Consider the following 12,085-nt stretch of genomic DNA (forward strand, 5'->3'; position numbering starts at 1 on the left):
ATTCATTATGTTGGACACTATATAAGAAATTTTCTGAGCGGGGATGGGGATGGTGGTCAAAACATAAACTTCCAGTTATAAGAGATAAGATTATACTGGGGATATAATGTACAACACGATTAGTATAATTAACACTGCTTTATGGTATATTTGAAAGTTTCTAAAAGAGTGGATGGATCTTAAATGTTTTCATCACAAAGAAAGAGGCATTTTTTTGGTGTTTATATGAGATGATGGATGTTTACTAAACTGAGTGTGGTAATCATTTCATTATATATGTAAGTCAAGTCATTATGCTGTCTATCTTAAACTTCCACAGTGCTGTATGGCAATTATATCTCATAAAACTGAAAGAAAAAATAAAAAGAAATTTCCTAATGATTGTACCTGTGATTATCTTGCTTTTGGAAAGGTGAAATTCTAATCACATTGGCTATATTTAGATTCAGATATTGAGGATAGTTTGGCTTAGAAAGCATTCCTTTCAGAAAAATGGTTAAAGATTACTTGGTACTTACTAGAAGCAAGCATATATCAAGCACTAAGTCAGGCTTATTTTTAATTCTCAGCTGACCAGTCAAGGTGGGTACTTTGCCATCATTTAATAGTTGAGGACACTGAGGCTTAGGCGGATTAATGGGCTCACCTGACTACAACATTAGAGTTTGCATTTTAAGAGGTCTGCTGATTAAAAAACCCAATCCTTTTACCCGGGTGGCTCTTAACAAGTGGTGCACATTTCAATTACCTGAGCAATTAAAAAAAATAAAATTTATTTAATTTTTAATCAAAGAAATATAGAGAAATCAAAATAATACTGTTAGACTGGTGGTAGAAAACAGCTGTCTTCCACCTTTTCTCTTTCCATCCCTGATTTTTTTCTTCAGACAACCACTTTTAACTCTTAGCTGCCTTGTATTGCAGTTTTTTTTTTTAAAAAAATAACATGTCCAATATTGCTTTTTTATTCACTGATTCTTCCCCATTACACACACCTCTCCTCTCCATCCCTCCCATGTTACATAATCATGTTCTATCCATATTCAGTGCTAACATAATTATGACTGACTTTATGACGAGTGTTATTCACAGCTGAGGTATGCAGCATAGTTCCTGAACAAGCTTTTATTTTTCCTGGGTTCATAATTGCCTCAGCTTTGTTTTCTTATTAAAAACAATAAAAATAAACATCTGCAGACCACTAATTCATCTCCAGACTCTCTGAAACACTCAAAATCTCAACTCTATATTCCAACATACCAGGTATTCATGCAGACCACTAATTCATCTCCAGACTCTCTGAAACACTCAAAATCTCAACTCTATATTCCAACATACCAGGTATTCATGCAGACCACTAATTCATCTCCAGACTCTCTGAAACACTCAAAATCTCAACTCTATATTCCAACATACCAGGTATTCAGTTTTTCTTTGGAGATTTGCCACCTGACACTCGTCATTAAGCATTCATTGACTTACTGCTGTTCTCTTCTACTCTCCTCCCTGTTTAATAGTTCCAATGCTATTTTAGCAACCTTATGGCCACCCTCTCAAAAAATGTCTTCTTTCCTCGTGAGCAGGACTGTATCTTTCAACTTCCCACTTTACATAAAGACCCCATTGCCACTCCATTTCCCTTCCTCTCCTCCCTTCAACACCCTCCCCCCGCCCCCCGAAAACAGTGCTGTTACATGATCACGGGTGACCACACTTGTATTCTACTTTGTCACCATAATTAAGTATCCTCTTAAAAGAAAAAGACGATAGACAGCATTCGCATAAATTATTCTGATTATTTAAATGTTATTCATTAAATAGCCAGGCTTTCTGCTGAACTGGGTTTCCTTTTCTTTGGCGCCAAGGTCTGGAACCGGGCCACTCACAGGGACGCCGAAACAGAGTCCACAGTCTTACACTCCAACCCTCTGCTCAAGATCCGGCAGCGTTTCACACTGTCTGACATCGGAAGGATGCTTTTCCTGTACAGTTCTTTTTAATCTCACTGAAAATTGACTGTCATTTTCTCTTGGGGGAATGAAGAAATACATGCCTTCCACGTCATATCCTTAAGATCTCCAGCTTCTTCACTCATTCAATCTCTTGCTTACAAGTCAACCCCAAATTCCCGAAATGGGTGATTTTTTAAAATCTTAATTTGAGCCATGAACTTGTATGTTACATTGGTTTCCTGAAAAATTCAGTCGCCTTCTGTTGTTGATAATACGCATCCTGTTCGTCCTGATTTTGTTTTAAGGGCGCACAGCTTCTTAGATCTTGTCGTGGGCCGTGATTAAATTCTCCCCTGTTACTGGACATCCCGTCTATCCTCTCCGGTCCCGGCAGGACTCCCGAGCCCGTCCGGGAGCTCGGCGGACGGCGGCGGCGAGTGCAGCAGCGCCGGGCGACCGGCCATTCTCGCGAGACCCAGGAGGCCGCGTCCGCAGCTCCGCTCCGCTCCGTCGCGGGGCCTCCTGGGAGTCCGCCATGGTGCCGGTCCGGAGACCGTTAGCGTAATCGCGACTCTAGAAATGTACCTGCAAGCGGATGTTGAGGATGACGGAGCCCGCGACGTAGAAGTACGGGAAATTCGAGCGCAGCTGCCAGGCCAGCTCGAAGAAGGCGAGCAGCGTGCGGGAGAGCCCTTTGCAGAACACCCCGTAGGAGCTGGGGGCGGCGGCCGGGCTCGAGACCCCGAGGGCCCAGGCAGACGGAGCCGCCACGGTGGCTATGGCCATGGCCCCGGTGTCGCCGCTCGCCCGGTGCTTGGTGCCGAGGGTCGCCGCAGGCCCCGCGGACCCGGACCGATGGCCGGGACGGCGAGGGTGGGGGCACTGAGCTGTGGCTGCGTCCCCTCTGCGGTGCAGCCGCTGCCTCCGGTGCGGCGCTGCCTGTCAGCCGCTGGCGCCCCGCCCCTTCCTGTCTCCTGTTAGCTTTAGAGTTGAACACGTGGTAGGTACAGGACGGTTTTTTCTCTCTATATTGCCATACACGTTATTTCATATCACACTTATGGGCAGCCATAGAGATAGGATTTTCTCTTTAAAATGAAAGTAAGCTTAGAAGGGGAAACACAAGGAATTAAGTATATTAATGTTTGGAGAGTTTTTTGTTTTGTTTTTAAATCTGTTCCTGTGTTCTTCCTTCGAAGTATCTTGTATTCTAAAACATATCCCTGGAATCGAAAATTTCCTCTATGCCAAGAAATAAGTACATATTTATAATTATAATTTTACCATGTTTTAATAAAATCAGTGCAGTTTTTAATTGCTCAAAGCCACCTGAAAATACCACAGCTATTGTTCTTCAAGATTTGTCCGTTACCTGTACTTGTCACTTACTGTTACCGTATTTACGGAAAACTTTGCTCCTAAATGAGGAACACTTTAAAAGTAGGGTAATTCTGGGGGGAAAAGACTGAGGACCATTAAGCAAAACTTCTCAGCTGCAAAATAATTGTTTTTAGACTCCAACAATATTAATTTCCTTCCTCGCTTCCTTCTTCTTTGCTGTACTCCTTTCCTCTTTCCTTCCTTCCAGGAACTGTAATCCTCCAACTGTGTTCTTTTATAAAAAATGCTTCTGGCTATTCTGGGCACAATGCATAGGCATCTACATTTTATGAATAGTTACTCACTTACTGCCATTAGAGCCTGCTGGAATTTGATAGGGGATTGAACTGAATATACAGATAATCTCTTTACCTGAAAAGATTCTCCTCTTTCCAGATCTTAAGTTCAATTGGCCTCCCTGCCTTGCTCAGCTTTCAGATGAATTTAAAATATAACTTTGGCAATTAACTCCCTTTATCTTTTTTTTTTTTAAATTTATTTTTATTTGTTGTTGTTGTCCTTTTTTATTGCTTAAAGTATTACAAAGGGTATTACTTTAAAAAAATATATATATATTTTATTGATTTTTTTTTTTATCGAGAGGAAGGAAGAGGAATAGAGAGTTAGAAACATCGATGATGAGAGAGAAACATCGATCAGCTGCCTCCTGCACGCCCCCCACTGGGGATGTGCCCGCAACCAAGGTACATGCCCTTGACGGGAATCAAACCCGGGACCCCCGAGTCCGCAGGCAGACGCTCTATCCACTGAGCCAAACTGGTCAGGGCTTTATCTTGGTTTTTATAGGAGGAAATTGTGCCTCTCACTGCTACATTGTACTCAAAAGCCTATGTTCTCCCAGGTTAACTCTGAAGTATCAAATAACACAGGATGAAATGAATAACAATCCTTAGTGACAGGTGTACTTATTAGGCACAATTGGAAGCACTCGACACAAATACTGGGTGTCCCCCCAAATATGTATACACACTTTAAACACTGCCTTTATAATTATTCAAAGTGTGTGCATACATTTGTGTGGGACACCCTATAGTATACTTACTACTCACAAAGACCACCCAAAGAGGATATCATTGTTTTCTGACTTTTGGTTTATGAACTGAATAAAACCCAACTGTACAGGCTGGTTTTAACACCTATTAATCTTTAAAAAACTAAGTAGTAAAAAATTAAAGAGAAAAATAAAAGCATATATTTATAAATAGGAGTCAGGAATCTGCAATGAAACACATTCTTTTGAAGTACTCAGTATTTATCAAATTTCTAAATATTTAAATATTAATATTTAAATATTAAATAGACTCAAAAGGGAAACTTTATCAAAGACCTAAGCATGAAAGATATGTGTGATTGCTGTTAATAATGGGTTGGAAGTCTGCATGGGAGAAAAGTCAGATTTAAACCTAAATGACCTCCTGACACTAATTTTTATATTTTGGAAAGTATAGAACACTTAATTCCATCCTTTAGATGTACGTGTATTTGTCTGAGTTAGTTGGGGGTGTGTTTATGAGCTTGTTGAAAATGTAGTTATGCAAAAGTATTAATTATCAGCAACCAGTTTTTATAGTGTTCCTGAGAAAATCTAGGATGATTTTGATAGGAAAAGCTTGAATTCTTTCCACATACTTCTAGGATTAAAAAAAATTCATAGTGATGATCACCCTAGTTATGACGAAGCTCTATTTAACAGTTTAGACATTCACTGCATATTGGGTTTTTAAATTTTACTAATAAACAACTAATGTTGAACACAAATTATGGAAAGGTCAAACAAGGGAAATATTGCAAAACAGTACGTCTTCATTTGCATCCTAGCAAATGATTATTCAGCTTTCACTTCAACATCAGTTATCAAGTAATGCAATCAGTGGCAGGGACACACACTGTTTGAATGGGAGTCCAAGGAAAACAATATCCTATATAATAAGAAAGGGATATGCTAATTAGCCTTTATGCCCTGAGGTGTAATGACTAAGCACCTTAAAACCAGATCATGGATGAGCAGGAGGGTGGGCCAGTGAGGTACTAGTGTGTTGCAAAGAGCTACAGGAGGGGGCAGTGCAGCAAGCATGTGGGAGGCGGAGAGCTAAAGGAGAGGGCAGGGCAACAAGCTATGGAGGGGCGGGGGGGGGGGCTATAAGAAGGCGGAGCAGCAGGCGGAGAGCTACAGGAGGGTGGCAGCGACCTACTGGCACACGGATTTGTGCACAGGGCTACTAGTTTTCCCATAAAGATAGCATTGAACTTTTCTGTTGGCATACCCTGAAGCTTTCCTGCTTGGCGTTGGTTGCAGAATTGAAACCAGAAATTCACTGCAAATTCAGAAAACAACTGCACATTGAGTTTAAGGTCAGAATATTAAAGGAATCGCGACCAGTGATATTAGACTTGGATTTCTTTTTCTTTTTAGACATCATGGCCTTACTACCAGCCATTCTTTCCAGCCTATTCACAATACAATTTGTTCTAGGATATTTTGCCAATGGCTTCATAGCAGTGGTGAACTGCATTGACTGGGTCAAGAGACAAAAGATTTCCTGTGCTGATGGAATTCTCACTGCTCTGGCAGTTTCCAGAATTGGTTTGCTCTGTGTACTACTATTAAATTGGTATGCAACTGTATTTAATCGAGCATTTTATAGTTTAGAAGTAAAACTTATTGTTCATATTGCCTGGATGACAAGCCACCATTTTAGTCTGTGGTTTGCTACTAGCCTTAGCATATTTTATTTGCTCAAGATAGCCAATTTCTCCAGCTTTTTATTTCTTCACCTAAAATGGAGAGCTAAACGAGTGGTTCTCATGATACTGTTGGGGGCTTTGGTCTTCTTGGTTTTTCGTCTTGCAGTGGTAAGCACAGATGAAAAAATGCAGATGAATGAATATAAAGGAAACATCACTTGGGAGACTAACTTGAGGGACATTATGCACCTTTCAAATCACACTTTATTCATGCTTTCAAACATAGTACCCTTTACTATGTCCCTGACAGCTGTTCTGCTGCTAGTCTTTTCCCTGTGGAAACATCTGAAGAACATGCAGCTCAGTGGCAAAGGAACTCAAGATCCCAGCACCGAGGTCCACTTAAGAGCCATGCAAACTGGGATCTCCTTTCTCTTGACATTTGTCATTTTTTTCTTCTCTCAAATCATCTCACTTTGGAATTCGAGTACTCAGCAGAACAACTTAGTTTACATGGTTTGCAAGGTTCTTGGAATCCTGTATCCGTCAAGCCACTCATTTATCCTGATTTGGGGGAATAAGAAGCTGAGACAGGCCTTCCTGTCATTTCTGTGGCAGTTGAGGTGCTGGCTGAGGAAAGGGAAATAAGTGGGGCACCTTGTGTCTTCTGGCAGAAAACAAACTGATGGAGTCCATAACATTTGTACTTCCTACTGCATTTCTTAATGTGTATAGAATTGGGTAAGTTACACCTAGAAAAACTTCCACTTAAGTTTATCACAAAAATATATATGTGTGTGCATGTTTATGACAAAAAGAGCATATGATTACCATTTTTTTTTAGGTAAGCAATCTAATTTTACAAAATAATGTAAGAAATTCTTCAGAATCATGAAGTCATGTATTTCACATACATATTCTATGTTATCCTCTTGAAATTGAAGAATTTGTGGTCTATATTTAGGCATTTTTAAGCACTGACAACCCATTTCAGGAAATCATTGCTACTTTCCATTGTAGTTAGTATCACACATGTACCACAGTGAATATAGACTTTGTTGTTTGAATCTGCAATCCTTTGGATGGTAAAGATATTCAGTTGTAAATCACACACTGAGAATAGATGCTTGGCATAGATATTATTCCATCATGAATTCTTACTTCATGGTTAATAGAAAGTAATTAGAACTGTTAGGAAAAGATGCATGCAGTGAAATGAAAGAGTGACAAACATTTAGAATGTATTTTACATGCATGTGCCATGTAAGATTATTGTATTTAACACAGGTGCTTAGTAACTAATCAAGTTCTACAATAGGGATGAAGAAGAAAGCAAAGAGATCATGTTATTTTAATGCTGTTATGGTTCACTATGGTGTTAGGAAATTTATTTCATACTGCCTTTTGTAAAGTAAAAAAAAAATGCCATTTAGTTTTCCCATAAACTGTGTTTGGGCCTCTGAATTGCCAATCATCTCCATCTCGCTATCTAAAGATTCCTTTTAAACTTTAGATAAAAATAACTAATAAAAATGAAAAGGCTTACTTTATGAGCTTGATGTTATGTATTTTATTCAGTTTTCCTATAGAAGATGATTTATAGAAGAAGAACACAAAAGATATGAATTGTAAGGCCTGGTAATACTAAGAGACCACATAAGGGAGTGGTGTTCAATTTCCCCTTGGGAGCCAAGATCAATTACCCCAGCCAGCACAGTGTCTCCCTTCTTTGCCTGTTGATAGAGGCTTAAGGAGTCAAAAGTGGTTGGATAGCAGTCTTAAGTTCCAGTTTGGTAAAATTGTTGCTATGTCTCTGGGTAGAAGTGTTCCTTCCTTTATGCAATGTCCTCCAGGCCAGCAACATAAGGTCGTAGGAAGAGGAAACAAATTTTGCTATTGGGTTCCTAGAGGCAATAGTGAGTGGTGACACATTTTCACCCCTTCATTCCTGCCCTTGTGAATCCTGGTTCCTGGAGAAACAGCACCATTTATTGCATGCTGATTCCAAGCATATGTAACCTAGAGAACCTTGCTCCAGCCCCAAAAGCTATTGTCACTTAATTGGTACTATCACTGAGTCTTCAAAAAACCATTATACCAGTGGTTCTCAACCTTCCTAATGCCGCGACCCTTTAATACAGTTTCTCTTGTTGTGGTGACCCCCAACCATAAAATTATTTTTGTTGCTACTTCATAACTAATTTTGCTACTGTTATGAATTGCAATGTAAATATCTGATATGCAGGATGTATTTAGGCAATCCCTGTGAAAGGGTCGTCGTTCGACCCCCAAAGTGGTTGCGACCCACAGGCTGAGAAACGCTGCATTATACCATTCTGTTAAGGTAGCTGCTTCAGGATGTTGGGGAACATGGTTAAGATGAGTAAATTCCATGAGCCTTGGCCCTTTGCCACACCTATCTTGCTGTAAAATGGGGTCCTTTATCAGAAGCAATGTTGTATACAGTACCTTGATGGTGGATAAGACATTGTGTAAGTGCATGCATGTAGTTTTGGCAGAAGCATTGCATTCAGAGAAAGCAAATCCATATCCAGAGCAGGCATCTATTCCAGTAAGAACAATACATCTCCTCTTCCATTAGGAAAGTAGTCCACCAGGTAACTGGCTGATCAACCCTTGAGAATGGTGCCATAATGAGACTCAGTGTTGGTGTCTGCTATTGACACATTGGGCATTTAGCAGTGACCACTTTGTTCCTACTGCTCCAGTCATGTACATAAGCCCATTGGGTGATACTAGGGGTGGCTGAGAAAAGACTGTAATCCACAGACGCCGTCATCTTATCTACCTGTTTATTAAAATTTGTCTGTTGAAGCCACCCTTTAGGAACATTCACATGGGACACAAATACCTTCACAATTTTTGCCCATTCAGAGATGTCTGTCCACACACCTCTTGCTCAAATTGCCTTATCACTAATTTCCCTATCATGTTCCTTCCAAGCTGCTGTCTATCTAGCCAAACCATTGGCCACAGTCCATGCATCAGTATGTAATTACAGCCCTACCCATTTCTCTTCCAAAGCAAAGGAAATACCCAGGTACAATGGTCAGAATTCTGTCACTGGGAGGATTTCCCTTATCCACTGTCATTTGAAGATGTCCCAGAAAGGAGCTGCAGTGCTGCAGCTGTCCACTTAGGCATGGCACCTGCATGTTGTACAGAATCATCTGTAAGCCAGGCCCAAGACACTTCTTCCTGTGTCAACTGATTGTAGGGAACTCTCCATGAGGCCAGAGGTGCAGGCTGGAAAAGAAAGGGCAGTGTAGCAGGAGTGGGGACCATGGGCTTTTGGGGCATTTCTTCATGTAACTTACTGGTGTCATCAGGGCTTGCTTAGGCGTAATCTTTTATATTCTATTTTCATTCACTGATAGGCATGTGCAACTTCATGACTCCGTTGGTCAGAAAACACTCAGGTCATAATGGGCAGTTCAGGTCACATCGTAACTTGGTGGCCCATGACGAAGTGTTTTATCTCTGTGAAGGCCCAGTAGCAGGCTAAGAGCTGTTTCTAGCTCCAGAGGATGGCAAGACTGTTCCAACGTCCCAAGGTCCTGCACTGTGATTCATCCGTAGAGGCCTGTCAAAGGCTGAAAATGCCATTCCTATCTGTCACTGACACTTCATATAAGAGAGTATAGAATCTATTTTATTAATATATTCCAGAGGTAGACAAGATTTAATACACAAAAATAGGTGAAGTTTTTTGTTATGGAATACAGACATACAGAGAGCTGGCTGCTTTGATTGTACCACTTCAGTTCCAGTCCAGAATGAACACAGATAGCAAAAATTCACTAGTGCAGATCTGAAAGCACCATAATCCTTTCCAGAAGAAGCATATTCTTACACAGACAAATCAACAAACTGAAGACTAGCAAACCTAATTCTGGGGCATTTCTCACCAGATAGAGAAGAGACTTTTCTCTATCAAATAGAGCAAAATCAAATTCTCTATTACTGCCACTGTATTCATTTGCTATTGCTGTGTAGCAAATTACCACAAATGTAGTGGCTAAACCCCATAAACACACATACATTATTCCTGTGGGGTTTTTTGGAGTCAAGAATATGGGCAAGAATTAGCTGTGTTCTCTGCTTCAGGATCTTATAAAGCTGTAGAGGTTTCAATTATACTGAATTCTTACCTGCACACTTGACTGGAGAAGAGCCTACTTCCAAGCTCATGCAAATTGTTGGCAGAATTCATTTTCTTGCAGTGCCCTGCATAGGTACTTTGTAACGTGACTGTTTACTTCTTCAAGGCTAGTAAGAATCTCTCTCACGCATTCTCAAAAGCTTTACCTGATTGCATCAGGCACATGAAGTATAATCTCTCTTTTGATGAACTAAAAATCAGTTGATTTGGGATCTTAATTACATGTACAATCCCTTTATGCTTGCCATATTCTGAAGACTAGGAGTAAGTCATAGGCCTTGCCCACACTGAAATTATATGTGGTATGAACATCTGGGAACAGTAATCATGGAGACCCCTGTAGGATCTGTACACCACAGCTGACACAAATGAGGAATAATATATTGTCAGTGCACAAATTGAAACAAGAACCAACTTGGTCATGTACATGTTCATGAAAAGACTCCTCTGTAAGAGTAACAGTGCTATTGGTGGGTCTTACTAGTGGTTTTACATCTCCAGAGCATTGAGGGCTGGGCTGACTTTTGGGAGTGTTGAAATTACGTTATGTAACCCTAAATTTATATTTATATATATGTATATATTCCAAGGCAAAGGTTTTAATTTTCTTGATGGTGTCTTTTCAGAAAATCTAATTCATTACTTCTGTTGTTTAGTGTGTGTGTGTGTGTGTTGTGTCCTAGGTAAGAATCTTTGTTTATCCCCAGGTTACAAAAATATAATATAATAATATAATAAATATAATATAATAATATAATATGATATAATTAATATAATATATATTCTAGAAGCTTCATTATATTATCTATATATATGAAAGCCTAATATGCTAAAGGCTCAACCAGTTGCTATGACATGCACTGATCACCAGGGGGCAGTTGCTCCAACCCGTAGGTTAGCTTGTTGCTGTGGTCTGGCTATCAGGACTGGGCAAGACAGGGCCAGACACTCCCTGGAGCCCTCCCTCAGTCCCTTCCCAGCCAGCCAGGTGGAGGGACCCCACCCATGCACAAATCCGTACACTGTGCCTCTAGTCTTTTATATTTAAGTCTATGATCTCCTCAAATTAATTTTATTGCATGGTGTAAAATAAGAATTGAAGTTTATTTTTGTCCATGCTGTTATTCACTTTACCAGCAACATTTATTGAAGAATTTTATTTTTTCCTATTGAATTTAGTTCCTTTGTTATAAATACTGAAACAATAATATCCAAAGTAAGAAGCTGATTTTAGCATAAATTAATCATAAAATAAATGTTAAGTAGTCATAAAAGAATTAAGCTGAGAAAGTCAGACTGGATGGAGAAACCAAGATGGCAGCATAAGTAAACACCCGAAATTGCTACCTCCCACAACAAATTCAAAAATACCACTAAAAGACAAAATGGATATCATCCAGAACCACAGGAAGGCTGGCTGAGTGGAAATTCTACAACTAGAAGGAATGAGAAAAGCACACTAAGACTCAGAGGAGGTGCGAAAATGCAGAGGTACGGAGGTGCATGCTGCAAGGGGTGGCAACTAAGGATGCGGCTGTCTTTTTGAATCGGGAGGGAGTCACAAGCCCCCGACTGCTCTGAACTCCAGTTCAGGGTGAGTCTCTGTGGACCCAGACTCATACAGGGAGAAACTGGACTGTCGGGCAGTGGGCAGAACTTGGAACTTGAGGGCAGCTTTCCCTCAGAGGTGCTTTCAGCAATTACCAGAACATTGAGATGCGGGGCCCCTTAGGGCAGGGCTGAGGATCAGCCATAACTGCTTGCTACACCCTGTTGATTCCCTGAGATCCCATCCCACCCAAGCTGCGGCAGAGGATTTTGCATATGAATGCCCTGGGCTTTGCAATCTGATTTCTTTTTTGGA

The 12,085-nt window shown here is 40.4% G+C and overlaps 2 protein-coding genes across 2 annotated transcripts; one reads left to right on the forward strand and one right to left on the reverse strand.

Annotated features, from left to right (window-relative positions):
- Positions 1-949: 949 nt before the first annotated feature.
- On the reverse strand, positions 950-2,927 carry SMIM10L1 (small integral membrane protein 10 like 1). The gene has a single exon (XM_006760226.2). It carries the CDS (start codon positions 2,736-2,738, stop codon positions 2,526-2,528), a length of 213 nt encoding a protein of 70 aa, XP_006760289.1. The 5' UTR covers positions 2,739-2,927; the 3' UTR covers positions 950-2,525.
- Positions 2,928-5,689: 2,762 nt separating this feature from the next.
- On the forward strand, positions 5,690-6,774 carry LOC102771051 (taste receptor type 2 member 19-like). The gene has a single exon (XM_015561678.1). It carries the CDS (start codon positions 5,772-5,774, stop codon positions 6,684-6,686), a length of 915 nt encoding a protein of 304 aa, XP_015417164.1. The 5' UTR covers positions 5,690-5,771; the 3' UTR covers positions 6,687-6,774.
- Positions 6,775-12,085: the final 5,311 nt, after the last annotated feature.

This window comes from Myotis davidii, unplaced genomic scaffold (genome assembly GCF_000327345.1).
Source record: "Myotis davidii unplaced genomic scaffold, ASM32734v1 scaffold1017, whole genome shotgun sequence".
NCBI classification, from domain to species: Eukaryota; Metazoa; Chordata; class Mammalia; order Chiroptera; family Vespertilionidae; genus Myotis; species Myotis davidii.

Excerpts from the sequence above, each read along its gene's own strand:
- LOC102771051 (XM_015561678.1), top strand. The coding sequence starts at position 5,772 with ATGGCCTTACTACCAGCCATTCTTTCCAGCCTATTCACAATACAATTT.
- SMIM10L1 (XM_006760226.2), bottom strand. The coding sequence starts at position 2,738 with ATGGCCATAGCCACCGTGGCGGCTCCGTCTGCCTGGGCCCTCGGGGTC.